This window comes from Nicrophorus vespilloides, unplaced genomic scaffold, assembly GCF_001412225.1.
Source record: "Nicrophorus vespilloides isolate i.1.1-1 unplaced genomic scaffold, Nicve_v1.0, whole genome shotgun sequence".
Taxonomy (NCBI): domain Eukaryota; kingdom Metazoa; phylum Arthropoda; class Insecta; order Coleoptera; family Silphidae; genus Nicrophorus; species Nicrophorus vespilloides.
The window spans coordinates 243,675-262,772 of NW_017096746.1; the positions used below are offsets into that span (position 1 = coordinate 243,675).

At 29.9% G+C, this 19,098-nt stretch overlaps 1 protein-coding gene across 3 annotated transcripts in view; it reads left to right on the plus strand.

The window, feature by feature from the left end:
• Window positions 1–19,098, plus strand: part of LOC108558045 (WD repeat-containing protein 47) — a 45,421-nt gene that overhangs the window by 7,064 nt on the left and 19,259 nt on the right. The window contains exons 2-5 of one of the 3 annotated variants that reach the window (XM_017914830.1): window positions 9,855–11,405; window positions 12,313–12,438; window positions 12,724–12,795; window positions 13,034–13,079. In XM_017914830.1, coding sequence (XP_017770319.1) covers window positions 9,874–11,405; window positions 12,313–12,438; window positions 12,724–12,795; window positions 13,034–13,079 — 1,776 coding nt within the window. In that variant the 5' untranslated portion in view covers window positions 9,855–9,873. Of the gene's footprint in view, window positions 1–9,854; window positions 11,406–11,626; window positions 11,952–12,312; window positions 12,439–12,723; window positions 12,796–13,033; window positions 13,080–19,098 lie in introns of those variants that run through there. The other 2 variants (XM_017914835.1, XM_017914831.1) reach the window with 2 other exon arrangements.

The following is a 19,098-nucleotide window of genomic DNA, read 5'->3' on the forward strand; positions in this document are numbered from 1 at the left end:
GCGTTAGCTCCCGAAAATAACGTGCCAGTAAGGTAAGGTGTTCGTTATACGACTATGTGTATGTGTATGTTCGAACATAAACATATTTTGTGAAAGTGTTCGTTAACACTTTCTTCCAAAATTTGTATACTGAATTTTGGGTATATTTATTTAGTTAGATTAAACATAAACATTGACAATATTCAATTTATGTTTTATTTTTAAAATAATTGAACTTTTAAATGTACTCAATTTACTTTAAGTTTTAAATCTAATTTCATATAAGCATTTCTAAAAATAGATTAATTATAATGAAAATAAAGAAAGTCGATTGACACAGTTGGATCATATATCGATCTTAAAATAATTTCTTGTTTAATTAAGCAATTACATGGTTATCATTTTTTAATTTGTTAATACAGAGGATATTGCGTTTACAATATTTCAACATGAAAGTATAATTCAATATAATTAAACGCTAAAACAATGGATTCATTAACAATTAAGAGTTTTCATTGTCTTTCTTATATGTATGTTATTTTTTTGAGTTTACATGGCCATTACATATAAGGCTTAGTAAAGGTTTTATATGCTCGTTTCTTCCTTCCATGCTTAATTAATTAAAAATATACAAAAAAAAAAACTAAAATTCGCTTGTATACAATGACATATACATTTATGTATTTAATTGATTGATTCTAATTAATTTTTAGGACAATGAACTTATTCATGATTGTTTTATAATTAAAAATATGTTTTATGAGAATAATTAAAAATTAAAACTTATTCATATAATTATAATAATAAAATTAAAAATGATTGCCCTGTTATAAAGAGCTATTTACCCTATGTTACTATTTACATATTGACTTTGTTTATTGATAAATGTTAAATATAGTATAGTTTATTTTCATTTTATAATGATTAAAACTTAATAGACTACGAACTATTTCCGTTTCAAAGGGTTGTTCGTAAATCGAATTTGTCCGTAGGTCGGGGGAATTTAAAAAAATTCAATATATACTTATCTTACCACACTTTATCATGGTTTTTACTTTTATATATGTTAAATTCCGTATTTCTGACTGCATAAATTTGAAAAAATAGATTAAAATAAACAAAATACTTACGTACAAATACTTTTCAATGTAGACATCACAATTATTTGCAATAAAACATCTTCCAAAATATTATATTTTATTAAAGAAATTATCAATTTTTGTTTGGACAGTTAATTTTATTTTATCACTATATATCTTCTTGTAACAAGTTAGAGCTTTTGGAATTTTGTTCGTAAGTACGGGAGTTCGTAAGTCGGGGGATATCTGTATTACACATATTTTGAAAGTTCATTAATTTTTAATTTTATTAATTTTTTTATTTATATATAATTGTTGCAATAAATATTTTAACTATCAAAAGTATAAATAAAATTTTATAATTATTAAATTTTAATTATATATTAAAAAAATATCCTTAAAAATATACAAATTATTTAAAAGTAGGACAAGTAACGATGCACTACGAAGTGATAAATGCACGCGTGGTATTAAATTCTTTCTTTTTTTACTTTGAAAATTTTGTTTTACGCATTCCAAGAAATTAGTACCAGAGATGTTGCAGCTAGAAGCTTATTTCGTAAGAAACCGTACATCCCATATACCATAATGTGAACGCAGCTAACGTTACGGTATTTGAACAGAAGTTGAGATTGCTATTTTCATGTAGTGTACGGATTAGTCTTAAGACAAGTATCCACCGGTACTGCCACGAAAGTGAAGTTTCCTTGCATCCTACAATTAATTTTGTACACCTTTTAATCAATTAAGTGGTGCAAATTTAATTTCGCGAGTGCTGCGAACTGTACGAAACACGATGACGTGCTTTGCCGAATTATGGTAGTGGTGACTTCGACGGAGGTTTGCATTCCTGTTACTTATCGGCAAATTTATTTAAAAGGAAGGTTAGTTAGCTGTTCGAGTGTCGATAAAAAAGCAAACATTGTGATGTTCATTATATTCTATATTATTAGTTAGTTTTAAGTATAAAATGTTCGATGGATTATTGTAAGTTTTTTGTATTTCAAATGTTACTTTTGTTATTGCTCAAAGCAATCGAATTGTGCTAATTTAAGTTTACATTTGAGTTAGTTTTCTCATAGTCCGAAACATAACCTTAGTTTTTTAATAATAAAAATAATAAAACTTTTACACGGGTAAATTAAAACAATACAAATTGATATGCTGCAAAGAGCTAGACCGAAAGTTTTTTTGTAACAGTTTATATTTTATATAAAAAATAAACTTTAGTATTTTTTTATAATTATTGTTATAGTAAACAAAAGTAAAATTATAATATGCAAAGATAATTCTTATTATCACTAACTATTTCAAGGCAATATTTTTACTACCGATAAAAATAAATAAATTATAAATAATAATATGTGTTGAATCAGTTAAACATACATAAAAATGTATTTATAAATAATTAACTGTTACAAAGTGCTATTATTGATCATTGCATTTTCCGCCCTATTTATAAATATTTAATATTATATATAATTATGTATAGAAACGTATGCAGTTTTAATATTATTACTATTTTTTATTGATATTTATTAGTTTTCATCATTAATTATATAAACAAAGGGCCATTTATCGAGGCGTTTCTCCCAATTATATAATATTTTACCTTTAATTTATTTACATCATGTGATGTGCGAAAGTATATATGATATTATGAATTTCTCTTTATTATATATTACTTTTATAATGAACTTAATTAATGTACCAAGCAATTTCTTTAATATAGATATTAATTGAATTATCTTTTTATGTCTGTGTTAAATAATTATAAGTTTATTATAATATATTTTCTAGTTTCAACAGCTTTTTTTATTTAAAAACGTTAAGTATGTTGCTGAACAATTGGAGTTAACCTCAAGTTAACTGAATACGATTAATCAGAATAATAAATCTTAACAAGTTGACACTGATTAATGGTCATTTGAGAGAACTACTGAAAAGTAATTGATATTTATTATTATGATTTGAGATGTATCATAAATATTTATTTTTTTGTTAATAATAAATATATTTAATAATAATTTATTTAAACAGAAAATAATTCAGAAAATAATTATTGGTAACATTACAATGTATATTTATATCACTTATATTACTCTTATAAAAAAAGGAAATTGCTTTTTTTTTTAATTTATATTTATACCAGGCAATTTAACGAAGTTGTTTCAAAACATACAATAAAAACTTTTTATTGATGCTATTTTTTTGTTTAATTATCGTTTCTAATTTTAATTGGCACAAGACTTTTAATCCTCGCCATACGTGTGTAATACAATATTCATGTGCATCTATTTTTTTTTATCTTCTTTCGCTTTTGTGTATTTTCTTCATCTAGGATACGTGAAGCATTACGGCTAGCCGCCAAGTTTCTTGACCCCATGTGCCGGCACGTTCACTTGCACACTAGAGACTTTTCGTCGCTTGCTCGCATTTATATAACATTTATATATATAAATAATATATGCATACGTACTGGGCGAAAACCCGACGCACTTCCGGATGACACAATTATCTAACGAATAATACTTATAAGGATCCCGCACGTGTCTACACATATTAATAAATACCAGAAACACTGACATACATAATATTAACTGCATATACAAATCTAGCTGTGTGATTATTATTGCAATAACAATAACATTCAGAACTATGGTCAATAGTCATAGTTATTTTATTTGTTTATATGTGTGTTATTATTACAGCAATACGTAAAATTGCAGCAGCCTATTATTTTCGTTTTAGAAACAATTATAACAATGTATTCCCTAATCTATATCAATCCCTATTATCACATTTTTTAAATTAATAACTTTTTTAACTAGTATTCTATTATTATCAAGTTAAACACGTAATTTGTATGACAAAAATTTGAGAGTCGACTTATAGTCCAGTGTAGGGGTTGGAAAACATACGGCTCTTTGGTACTTAGAATGGCAACATATTAAAAAATATATTTGCCGTATATTTTCAATGCTATATCGTCATTTTCGTAACTTATAGAAGAAGTTATATTTTGTGTTGCAAGAAAATGTACCATATTTATTCTACCTAATTCTATTCAATTAAAATTAATATTACTAGTATTTTAATAATACGATTTTGTGCGTGAAATTGATTAATTATCTATCAAAGTTTTAAATTATTTTAGTAATCATTATTATTTGAACCATTTTCCTTCTAAATTGTAAATGTCTAGTTATAATTATTGGATTAAAGATTATAGTTAGATGGATTATCTCTTTTTAGAATTATTTCTACCTTTATGTAGAAGGCGATCGCCTTTGAACTTATTGATTTAACGAGTGCTTCAGGAATGATGGAAATAGTTGAACCTTGTCCTCGTTTGCAAATATACGTGAAAAAAGTGTAGAGGTGTAATTTATTACTTCTATATTTACTCATATTTCATTTAAAATATTAATTTATAATGTAATTACTGTAACATTTAATATCAATAACGATTATTTACTGATATACTTGAACTGAATGTTTGCCTACTCACTTCTCATACATATCTATTATATCAGTATGCCAATAAACTACTCCTACTCTATATACAACCGCAATACAAATCAGCTCTCGACAAGATACAGACCTCAACATTATTTTATTTCTGTGTTGTTTTAAACCAGATATACTTTGATATTATCTCCACAATACTTCGCAGACATTGTACATTTCATAAAATAATATTGTCTAGATTGGAGCAAACTTGAACGAGTTTAGTATGAATATATAGAGATTTTTAACGTTTGTTCATGAAGTCTATTTATCTACTTAAAAAGTGATAGTGTTAAAAAAGTGATGTTAATATTTCCAACAATGACATAATCAAGTTCATTAAACATCGATTTTTATATGAAAGATGATAAAAAAATGTAAAAAAATCTTATGATAGTCACATGTAAACAATTAAAAAACAAAACATTTTTATATAATCACATTAAAGAAAAAAATGACTAGTGCTTATTATATTATTTATGAATTCCAATTGAATTACATAAGGAATGTCTAGTTGAAATAGTTACCTAGGTTTATAATGTGACAATTTGTTAAATTTATTTTTTACACTAAATGAAAAATGAGTTTATATAAACATGTAATTTAAATTGTAGTAAATTAAATGTGGGAACTTTTTGAACGTATAAGCTTAGTTGAAAATGAAATACATTACACTTTTTTTTCTAAGAATTAAAATTTATTTATGAAGTTAATTTGGTGTTAGTATAATTTAAGAACTATTTTAATCTTTATTTAGATCTACAATGTAATACAACTATAACACGATGAAAGGAGACTTGTATTAACATTTTGTAACTAGTAAAAATAAAGTAATTGTATAATAAATTAATAACTACAATTCAAGAATTTAAAACAGTGCATTCACCTCAACTTCTTCCACTTTATATGTTTGTTTAATTTATGTAAAGACATGCCACAAACTATTTGCAATAAAATGTAACATATGTATAAGCAACTGAATGTCATAAATACGTTATATTTCTATATAACTGGAAATAATGCAAATTGAAAATAAATGTTAAGCAAAAATAAAATTGAAGTGAAAATAATCACAGCACTTTATATAATTAAGTTGGTGCAAACATATTCTGTAAATATAATTAGGAGTAACTATGTACATTCTTTTCGTGGGTGTTGCGTGGTTATGTATAAAAAAATGACATCATGCAAATAAAATTATAATTATCTATTTATACTTGAATAATAGTTACTAATAAAGAAAATTTAATTTATATATTGAAAATATCTTGAGAAGAAATATCAATGTTTGTTGCCTTCAAGTAAGTTACATATGTCACCTACTATTATTATTTAATGAGAGCGCATTTTAGTTTATTCTGTGCATTTTGCAATAATTGTAGATTTCCTTAGCAATTTTCCATTATCTTTTAGTAATTTTCAAAATATAATATTTTGATACAAGTGTTTTTAAAATCGAATATCCATAGTATACAAATGTTTGCATCACTTCTGTTTGTTATTAACTTTGATCGTCTAAACTAGGCTACTTACCTTATGTCAATTCTACTCTTGCTATTTTGATTTATATAATTAATATTTGGTCACTAGCAAAAATTTGTGTAATTATATTCTTAAAAAATGCAATCATTAAGACATTTTTTTAAGAATATAATTACACACTTATTCCATTTGTAACTGCTTTTTGTTTAAGAATATAAATATCCATGCTATTAAGTAGTATTTTTTAACATCCTGTAACAAATATAGATATATCATTTCTATTATTAATATGAACATATTACATATTACTTAAATTTGTGTAAATTAAAAATAAAGGAAATGTTATAAGTAAATCTTCTATGATTAGGTCTTTTGGAATGCGCAAAACACATTTACCAATTGCTTTAGCTGGATAAGATCCAAGTTATCTTTGGCATATGGTACAATGGTTGTACAACCATCTCTAGATACATTTTGGGTATACGGTGGAACCTCGCATAACAAGCAAAATGAATTGTAAGGAAAATGACTCGCTTAACGAGCGACGTTTTGCATAACGAGTGATGAGGAGAAGAAAACTCTCGGATTGTGCGCCTGATACATCATTTTTAAAACTTGTGTACACATATTATGTGAATTTTTGAATATGTTTCACTATACGAGTAAAAATCCGGATATTTTGGAACGGATTAAACTCATTAAGCGAGGTTTCACTTTATATAGATATAAAACTTGTGGATGAGTATTATATACAAATTTTAATATTATTAGAACATTTCGCTCTAAATCAAATATGCGTATTGCATTTAAGACTTCACGATATTTCATCTCAATGAAACTATGCTATTGATTGAGTATTTTATGCAATTTCTTTATAAGAATATATGTATGTATGCTATTGTAATTTACGTTTTACCGTTATTTTGATGGCACAACATGTTACATCGAAGTACAGCGTTTGGGCACTCCTGCGAATAAGTATGTTCTGGAAAAGCGTTGCACGATTTGTCTTGTTAAGCATCCGAGAATAAATTACTCCGAGTTCATATTAATACTTCATCCTATTCAATTCGCTTGAAAAATAACTAAGAACTCAAGTAACTCAAGTAACTTTTGTGCCAATTTGATGTGTCATATTTAGGTGTGAAATTAATTAATTACTGAATGGTGTGAAATTGGCTCTAAATGTGTTCTAGAATTTCATAACTACAAAAATATCAAGAAATATTCAATTATAAAAAAAAATCACACACATTTCGTACAAAATCAATTTAATGGCAATAACAGTAATAATAAGGAACACGTGGGAAAATAACGTAGACAGCTTGCATCGATCATTCACAATGGATGGAACTTAATTGAATCAATTAATTAAAGAAATTATAGATTCCTGCGCCGCTCCAATAAAACATCGTTATTTCTCATTGAAAATTTCTCGCGGTGAAAAGTGTTTTCTTCTTCGAAAACGAGAAAGAAATTTAATAGTTATAATGAATTATTACGGAATCAACTGGTTTATCGGCCTATGTCTGCTTGCAACAAGTAACAGAAATTTAAGCTGTTGCTGTTGAACTTTCGTTTCAACAGAAATAATTTAACATACAAAATGTTGGTTGGTTTCTTAAAGAATAGTTGTATTATCGGACGAGATCATGCTGTGATTACACGAATTAATTGGCCAACGAACTCGTCAGAATCATGCATTTCATCGGAACAAAGCGTTGCACAGTACAAAATGTGCTGTACATATTATGTATTCAAGGGTACAAAGGCACATAGCGTCTCAAAAAATAAAAAGTAACGGTAGTTTTTGCGTTTATTTTCCACATATGCGTTCTACATTGAAAGGAATTAGATCAGAAATTTATATTTTCATTGAAATTTCTGAGAAATAATTATTTAATTATAACAAATAACCATTTGGTTATATATATGAAACATCTATTATATGAGATACATATTTTTTATTGCATAATACATTTTTATCTTTGTTTTAATTTAGACTATTGTAAGCTAGATTTTGTTGTAAGTAGTCCACATTTAACCTGCATTTCGAGACAATGTGAAATTTTATTGAAATATTAAAAGTATACCATTTTTTCATCACTGTTTATAATTTAATACAAATTGTAATGATGATGTTAATTTTTCTATTAATATCGATTTAAAATGCAAGATTATGTTGAACTAATTTTTGTAATTACTTATATTAACCAGTTTTCAAAATCAAAAAAGTTTTGTGATAAATAAGTCATGACAGCATCAATTAACTTCAATATTATCTATATTATACGTTAAAATCATATGTCAATATACATGTTGTTTTGATATCCTCTGTATAGAACATTTGGAAATTAATATTAATAATATTTAACATTTGAATAAAAGCCAAAAATATAAATCTGCGATTTAATTATGAAATGTTCAAATAAGAACAAGTTATAAATAAGTATTAGATCATACCAAAAACATGCACAAAGTTAGTATATACAACTTATGAAGCAATGTATGTATGCATATATTTTCAATATGCTTTTTGTAGCATTACATCGACGAAATTGAAATTCTTTATGTTGATATTTTGCATCGCTTGCATAAAATGAGATTTGACTTTACAATACAGGGTTTTTATTTACATTTTGCGTAATATACGGTGCGCGGTCCTCTCAGTAAACATTAAAAAAAATCCATAGCACATTCGCTGCTCTGTAGTCATCTAAAAACGAGAATGCGGTTGAAGAAATATTCCTGCCATTGGCATATAAATGGTTCGTAAAATGACTTATATAATATCACGGAAGACAGTAAGAGAAAAAAATGGAGTATATTCATTGTTGCATGATGCAGAGGCATATAATAATATACCGTGTGCAGAATAATAATAAAAAAGGAGCACCGTTAAAATTGGCCGAGCTAAACAATTGCAATTCGATACAATTTAACTGATTATGTAGCATTGTGAATAAGAACATCTGTGCAATTGATCAAATCTTCTTCGGATTCCGTTAACAATGGAAAAGTACACAATACTCTATAAAGAAACCTCCAGTATTAGTCAAGAAAAGGGATTGTTTTAAGTAAAGTAATGTACAGGGAACGGAGGCTATATTTTTAGAATTTACTGCAGAACGGAAACGAGATATGGAAGCTAGTCTCGAGTGCGCTTGGAGATTTTTTCATTATTAGAGCGAAGTACACTTGCAGTATTTTCATTCAACGTTTAGAACAATGGTGAAGTAATATTGATTCTTTGCATTTCAACTCTTTCCATTGGCCTTTTGCAAGAATTGTTAGATACATGGTACAAAAAAAATCTTGATTTTTTTTTTCTGGGTTAGCATTATCTGTCTCGAAAGTTATTCTGTACGCATTAGTGCGTGCCAAAGACTGCTGCTTTATATGCAATTATACATCTGGCTGTATGTAATTTATACATTAGCTTCACGCTGTTTTAGTAGCCACGGCTTTTAACATAGAAGCTTGAACAAAGAAAGAATATTTCTCACTCTTTTATTTTCAAAACGCACTTGCAGAATACTGCTACTTATTGGAAAATTTAAATAAATTGTATTTTTTTCGGGCAGGAAGACCTATCTTTTTCTATGTACATTTTCAAATATTATTGGGTTATTGGATGAAGAAGTACACGATTATTAACTGAAGCGAATAATATTGACATTTGTTTCGTTATTTATCCTTTCCATCTCCATTACAATTTTATTTAGTTAAGTATATTGGTGATATGAGATGTACGATGGTGGTTATTGAATTTTCTATGTTATTGAATTTGGTTTCAATTTTCAGGTTGAAGATTCGATACGTAATGCCGTCGGCTCGGCTGACGCTCCGTGAGGAGGATGTCGTACGGCTGACGTTGGAATTCCTGCACAACCGGGAGCTACACATAACCCAGCTCAGCTTGGAAAGAGAGACTGGTGTGATAAATGGCGGATATTCGGACGATGTGCTCTTCTTGCGGCAGCTTATTCTTGATGGACAATGGGACGATGTGCTGGAATTCATCCAGCCGCTGGGGGCTTTAAACTCGTTCGAGATGAAGAAATTTAGATATACAATACTTAAGCACAAATATATAGAGTTGTTATGTATAAAGTCAGAGGCAAATGTTCACGGTAACAATGTAGATAATGCAGTAGAGGAAGTCGTTAAGGTCTTAAATGAATTAGAAAAGTGCGCACCATCAAAGGAGGATCATTCCAATATGTGCCTGTTACTCACCTTACCCAGGCTCACGGATCACATGAGTTACAAGGACTGGAATCCGAGTAACGCCCGTGTCCAATGTTTTAGAGATATTTATCCGTTGGTCGCAGAATTCCTGCCTGGTAAAACGGTGGATCCAAGTCCGAACACAAGCGCAAAGAACGATAGGCTAATACAATTAGTAATTAAGGGAATACTGTACGAGTCATGTGTGAATTTCTGTCAAGCCAAAGCAACCGGAGTGAAAGAGACGCAGTCGCAAGACATGAGCTTCTCGAGGTTATTAGACGGCAGCGTCGGGTTCAGCGATTCCGATTTGAGTTTATTGTCATGGCTCCAAAGCATACCGCCAGAGATATTCTCTGTGCCATTCGAACAGAGAACATTGAACGTAGATGTGGAGCGCTTGGAAAGGCCTTCATTAGAGACCTCTTGGACGGAGCACATGTTAGTGACGCCTATAAAGCCGAAAACGTTTCCGCATTCTGCGATGCCCTTCACCAGGCCACGATCCGCGGCAGACGTAATGTCACGATCATTGATGCCCACCCTTGATGCCATGTCGTATGGTAATTCCGAGAATCCCAGGGTAATGGCCCTCAGTACCGGAGACATAAATGTGAACAACTCCATGTCGCGATCCAGTTTCGCCAGCTTCCATTTAACGGGAATGAAAAACTCCAAGCTGATGAATTCATCAGTGGACAGGCTGTTCGAGAACGAGTCGGAAGTGTTCCTCAGCAATTCCTACGCCGAGTTCCAACAATTACCAGCCATTCAAGAACAGACAAGTACACCCAACCAAAAGAAAACCCCTGTGCGACCGAAATCTCGAAGTCCCGACAACAAAGCAGCCGATAATAAAGGGCGGGAATCGCCTGCTTCAGTAGGAACTGCTCGATCATCACGAAGGGATTCATTGAATGAAAGGCCAGTAAATGCGCACAATATTGTACTCTCGCCGCCTCAGCCACAAGTCTCGATAGAATCTTCCGGATTCGAGCAAAGCTTCAACGGCGACCTCCTAAAAGAATTCCAAAAACAGAAGCAGAAGATCCAGGATACCATCGCCCTTAGAGATAAGGAAAAGGAGGAGCTTATGAAACAATTAAATAGGCAGGACATAGACAGGTAGATATGCAACACTATAAGCACGCGCGAGTTTACATCAGCATACTTTAAATACTAAACGTTTTTCTCATACCGACAATAATTGATTATGCAGATCATTTGATTTATTGTAAAGTTGATGATATTTCGCTGTAACCTTTATTTAATCTTGACCAATTATGTCAGTCCCATACGTTAATTACAAACGAATAATAAATAGCAACAATCATCACTTAGCTTAGACAGTAAATGCGTGTCTATGACGGTGATTTTATAGTTTCAGGAATGCATGTTTGCGCATATCACGGGCTTATAAAATTTTGTAGTATCTTTGGACAATTCACAAGTGCATATCCCCGGGCTCGGTCGAAGTTTGCGTAACGCTCGATACGAATCGATTTTCACCGGTTTGTAACAAAAACGCGAAAATAATTTAGTGTTTGATTGCATTCGAAGGTTTATACTTCTTCGCACAATGCACAACAATCATTATTTCTTGCACGCTCAAATTCCAAAGAAATTTAAAGTCGTGTCGTATATTGATCGTTCCGATTGTGATATACACGGGTATATATTTAAATATTACGCATGCACTTAAATCCTTTCATTCAGTGGGTTCAACTTGTTGTTCTTAGTCAATACGCAAACACATCGAGGGAGAAAATAATTGTTGTTTATTAAAATGAAAAGCTGTTTCTCCAAATGTGTAACGTATTATTAAATGATTTGCAAGCAAATTTAAATATGTAATTTATTGCTAGATTATTGTTTATATTGCTCATAATTTTCCATATGATTTATGAATAAGTTGTTAAACGAGTTTACTTTTCTTTTACTATCTAAAAGGATTTATGAAGCACTTACTAGAACATTTTAATTGTTAAAACTATTTGCTATTCAAACTAATGATGGATTTTTTTTGTTTTAGGAAACTGCTGCAACAGCAGCAGCAACAACAACTTCAGCAACAGCAACATCTCCTCAAAAACCAAAACAGTCTTGGTAGGAATTCACCAACCACGAGTAGGCTGAATGGAGATTTGCAACATTTTAGGTAATTTTTTTTTAGTATTATAATTGTATTTAAAACACAATAACTCGCATTGTATGATTACACGAGTAAATAAAGACGTTGAATCATACAATAGGAACAATAACAAAGGAAGCTACTTCAATACTTCCTACAAGGTTGAATAAAACACATTCAATTGTTTGTATATGTATCGTGACTAGCTGCATTCCACCGATCGGTTTGAGATTTATCTAGTTCACTATTATTTATTACTTACAATAAGTTTGAATGGTATTAGTTACATGCAGATTTATTTCTGGCCATTAGATATCATCAATCCGCTCGATTCCTACAGGAGTATAATGCGCTTCTGGGCATTAACTATGAATATGACACAAGGTTTTTGGATCTTTTCATGCATTTACGTTTTTTTACACAATATGCTAGTTTTTTCTATTTCTTTTCAATCTATTTGCTACGCTTTTACTGTTACAGCTTTTGCTTTGCACCTTTGACTTCTCTTCATTTGTTGTTCTTACTTTGTTAATCATTATTGTCTGTAACGCTTGAAATAAGTGTCGCGTATGTGTGGAATTGTATATGCAAATATTTATTACATATTTATATTTAATTTTAGGCATCCTGGCGAAACGGCAGTTTCTCATGATGGAGACACGCTGTCGGTGAGTACCATTTAACATTTACGGTCGTATTTAACGATTTCGGTTGTTCGTTTATTTTTTTCGATACACTGCAACAGTTTCACCTTTTATTTCAATCAACAATGTAATTGATGATACGCGCTTAAACCACAAATTGCAATTTTAAATTGACCCATTTATAGATCTCTACAAAATGCTGGAATTTATTTCAATTCTCACATAACAACTCTTAATTATATAATGCAACTAAAAATATAAAGTTTGAATTATGATGGGAATTTAATGACACTCAATGTTTCTAACATTCCGTCAATAATTTAATCTTAATATAAGGTTATTTTTTTATCAATTTTAAAATATTTATTTCGCCGAAATATTCCAAAATGTACTTTAAGTTGTTATGTATTGTAAAAAAATGTTTAATGACTAATGGAGAATTTTATATTACTCTACAATATTTATCAGGAATCATAGAATGAATCAAATAATTAAATTATACAATTTGCATTAAATTCAGAATGAATTATTATAAACAAATATATTCCGAAATTGTGTTTATTGATTTTAATCGCAATGTGGTAATTATTCTAATTAGAAATGATCCGAATTATCAATATTGATGTAATGAGTAAAATTAACTAAAGACGCAATACAAAATTACTCAATAACAAATGCATATTAATTTAACTGGCTTTGAGAAGCACGGGAGCGTTTTATGTATCAACTGTCAACAGAACAAGCTTGTCGTCAGACATTTCATATGCAAATTTTGATATTGAGTAATGTTGGGTTTTCTTATTTACAATTCGGTTTAGCATCAATCAATTGTAGCATAAATATTTATGTATCGATTTGTTGTTGCGTATTATAATACTTCTCCTTTGTACACAAATGTATGCAACTGGAATTGATTATTAATGATTTTAGACAGTGGAAAGTCTATTGATAGAATTGCAGCTTCTTAAGATCTTGTAACATTCTATAATAGCTATAAACTTGCATAATTTAAGAGATAAAGCATCACACATTTCGTTAGTTAAAACGTTAATTTATGTTTTATAGGCATTCTTTAGATAAGACCGCATCTACTGTATTTAAAATTCACATAATTTAAATAGTATACGCAAATATGCTTATCAATTGCTGAAAAGTATCTATTATGGCGATATATTTACTAACAAGTGTTAATTTAATTTATTGTCTTGGTTCTACAATTATTTTATTTTCTTGTATTTGTATCTACAAAGAAAATATCAAGAAACATGAATTTAACAAATCCCGGATAAAATTAGAGAGACCGAGATGTATACTACATATACATATCTATAATATGACAATACTTTTTTATTTAAGCTACTGTCTACATACAATATTACTGGAAAATTTTGCATAAAATATTATGAAGAAAGGAATAAGAAAACTAGACCTATTTATGAAGACTTTGTTGCTAGTTTACAAGTATTTGGATTCTTTGCTAGTTTTCTTAAAGTTATAATTTTGAGGCACGAACTATGTAATTTGTAATTCTATATTAGTGAAATATAAAAACGTATAATTTGCCTACTGCGGTTAATCGGTCCAAACTGGACTAATCAAGCAAGTTGTAAATACATATAAAAATAAACCGCACAAAAAGAGACATGACTATTTAAAGTGTGGTGCTCACTTTCGAGCCCGGTACGGTGCGCCCTATTTCTGCCCTTAGTAGGGAAATTCCAGGAAGAAAATTTGTCTCATAAAATATAATCTAAGCATGATCAGCCTCTTCTCGTGTTTCGCTATCTCTGTAACTATAATATTTTCTACGTAAATAAATTCCTGTGCGAGTACCGCCATTGTGAATCTCTGTATTACCATCCTCCGAAGACCCTATCCGTGTAACCGAACATCTCCAAATTGTTGACCCCGACGTGACGGAGTCCAAACTGCTTTCGATGATCAAAGGCATCAACAAATTCGATATGAACTTTGGCATGATGAAGTTCTTCTTGAGCGGGAAGGAATTGTCTCATCTACCGTTGATGGAGAGATACCTGAATCGTATCGTCATATCCATAAAATATCTGAGGAAGTACACCAGGAAATCGTACGTTGAATGCCACCGGAAATGCTTCCAGCACGAGAAGCAATTCCAATCTTTAACATCAAAGCAGAAGTTTAGCAATCCGAACCTTTGGGAAGACCCGAAATTCGTCGAAACCATCAACGATCATTTCGGGGAGATGGTCAAACAGTTTCAAAGCTTTTACCATCGTGTAGTATCGATCAGAAACGAGATTCGTGCGTTTTGGACCGCCCAAGTTAAAATTGGCATTTATTTAGACAATTTATTAAAATTGACATTTATTTAGACAATTTATACTTGAGCGATGAAACGCACGCGGATCTCTTTTCGGATCAATACTACACGATGCTAAAAGCTTTGAAACTGTTTAACAATCTCTCCGTAATGATCAATGATGGTTTCGGCGAATTTCGGGTCTTCCAAAAGGTTCGGATTGCTAAACTTCTACTTTGATGTTAAAGATTGAAATTGCTTCTCGTGGTGGAAGCATTTCCGGTGTCATTCAACGCACGATTTCCTGGTGTCCTACCTCAGGTGTTTTATGGATTTGACGATACGATTCAGGTATCTCTCCACCAACGGTAGATGAGACAATTCCTTCCCGCTCAAGAAGAACTTCATCATGCCAAAGTTCATATCGAATTTGTTGATGCGTTTGATCCTCGAAAGCAGTTTGGAGTCCATCACGTCGGGGTCAACAATTTGGAGATGCTTGGTTACACGGATAGGAGTCTTCGGAGGGTGGTAACACAGGGTTTCACAATGGAGGTACTCACACAGGAATGTATTTACGCAGAAAATAGGAGATACAATACAGAGCAAGCTCGGTCCGTCCATGGACATAACCATGCACGAACCGCGCTTGGTATAGAGTGTTACAGAGAACCTTACCAGACAGCGAAACTCGAAAGAAGAGACTGATCGTACTAGTGCTAGCCCTTATATACCCTAGATAGTCTGTCCTTCCTGGAATTTCCCTACTACAGGCTAAAATGGGCCGTACCTGGTTGGAATACCGCCATTGTGAATGGCTGTGTTACAACCCTCCGAAAACTTTCTTATCTGTGTAAACGAGCTTCTCTAACTAGCTTTTTTAATAATTTATTTTAATTAACATTCAATTCAAAAATACTTTATTTTGAAATTTTACTATCTTTACTATATCCGGAATGATCGAAGCCGCACTATGCGAGGAGGTACTGCTTTACTTCCACTTCATTTTTATTAATTCTCTTGTCATCTTAAAAAGATAAATTAGTTTTTCTTTTAATTTTGTATAATACGAATACAAATTGTTATTTAAAGAAAATGTTATATGCAAGTATAATTTAAATGACACAAATTTAAATTTAACATCTGCAATTGCAGTATGTATATGTAAATAATAAAAGTTTCATTTAATTTGCAACCACTTTCTACTTTTTGTTCAATATGACATTAGTTGCAAATGGTTTATCACTATGGTAATCATGGAATGTTCTTAAACATTTACAGCGGAAGTATGTTAAATGAAAGTGTTGTTTTTATTGTTGTTGTTTATTTTTACTCAATCAATTTAATTTGAATAAATTATATTTATTATCTTTAACTTAACTTTAATAGGCAATTAGAGAAACAGAAATATAATTTCATATTGAAGATATAATGGTATGAATTTCCAGTAAACATACTTGAAGTGGTAATCCATTATATCATCGTACACGTAATAACACAAAATATAAATGCAATCCGCCCATAACCAAGTGACTCATTTTTATTGTTGTGCTTGGTTAGCGACGAAACTATTTGCGCACTGCATTCTCTTCACTTACCATAACATGATCTAATACTTTACTTTTATATAATATTTATTGCATCGTTTTCATTTCGATTATATTATTTCTTCCTTGTCAATTGAACTTGCAAATATATTTTAAATTATTTACTCAATGTAAACGATGACGAAGTTGTGCTAACCACAAAACTAAATGTTAGTCATAACCGACCAAAATAAAAGCAGTATTTTATTAATTCCGTTATTTTAAGTAAATTTATTACTTTGTTATATTATCGTGAATAAAATGAAATTTTTATTAATGATTTCCAAAGAAAAAATACTTAGCTTGATATGGTTTAAATTAGTGCCAATCTAATTAACACTTGCAAATAAAGTAATTAAAAATATTATAGTTTTGCTTGAAATATATTATATTTATAATAACACTACAAATAATACAAACAGGAAATCGGATACATAAATCTAAATAGAAAGTACTGCAATAACTATAACAATTATTTGCAAAATAAAACGAGCAGATTTATCATCATGATATTAAAAATAAGACGACCTACTCACACAACAAAGTAGGACAAACAAATTGAGTAAACGCGTAAAAACATAGAAAGAATGTATTTTAAAAACAGTAGGCTGAAAAAGCTCAAAATATTGTTGTAATATTGTTATATATTACAATGTAAATATTTGCATATGTTAATGGATAATGCAATTGATTCCAAATACCTCGTATAGTGCTGTTTCGATGAGTCACTTAAGTCACTTAATGATGAGTCCATTTACTAAAGTATGGTTTGAAAATTTCAGCAATTCTAGATTCTAAAATTAGTACACACTTTTTTATACAATCGTTGATTGAAACCAGATTATTTCAAACTGTCCAGGATATTGACGGAACTGATTAACCGCACTATGCCAGATTAATTACTGAATTAATTTACATTTGATAAACTGCTAATAGGCACTTTATTAAATATATAAATATGTTGTATCGAAGAAACAAGTTTTTGATAATTTTAATAGAAATAATGCAGAGAAAAATACACCTGTATTAATTGCATTAGTGAAAACACTGGGAAAAATTAATTACATTGTATCATGACATTGAATGTAAACGGGATTCCTGTTAAATTGGAATAAATATTAATATCTTATCGGTTTAGTTACAAAGGTTTATATTAATTTAGTCATTACGTATTGATTTTATTATTATAAGTAAGTGTATGTTGTTTTTTATCTGTTCACAGTCAAGGTAATTTAAATGGATTGATGAAGAAAAAAACAACTAGGTTTACGATGTATGCTAGAAAATGTTAATTTACAAACTGCGGTTGCAATTATTACAGTATCTGTCGGTTATTAGAAACCGATTTAACGGAATCGGAAATTACGAGTCAAACGCTCATCGATGTGACCAGTAAATGCTTATTGACATTTCGAAATCCCTACATCGGATTTAATCAATATAACTAAGGTAATTGATATTTGGACTATAATCAGGACTTTCTCGTTTACCCGATTTGCGCAATTACCATAACATTATTAAAATGTAGGCAACAATTGACCATTTGGGAATGTTCACGTGTGCGTCCGCTTCTGTGTTTCATCTTCCTACACACGTTTTCTTGTTTTTCTAATTAATTCCTGTACCTTTTTTTTATTGGAATCTTTTAATAACCATTTACCGAAAATGGGCACGAGCGTTAAAAACAACAACAAGATTATTATTTATTTAAAAAAAAATCGACGATTTTTTGCTGTGCAATTGCAACGTATTTAGATATGATTAATCTGGCAAAACTTTTGAAATAGACGCACTTGATTATTTTATTATTTTTGTAATTTATTTATAAAATTAATACAACAAAGTAATTGATTAACTTCATGTAAATATCCTAATTTAGGATTAAATTTCTTGACCTCAATTTTTATATTATATTAATGGTACTTATTATTACTTATTTAAAGTTAATATTGAAATAAATTAGTTGTTTTTATTTATTTTCTTCTGTTGAAATGAGTTAGTATGAGACTTTCAAGTAATTAGGTATAATTTCTTTCAGATTTCCTTAAATAAAATATAAAGTAGACGTTTTCTTCTGGATATTAATTGATGTAGTTCAAAATAAATCGATTCTTAAATTACTACTACTTCCTATTGACGTTATTTGGTTAATACAAAAAAGAAAAGAGCCGAAATT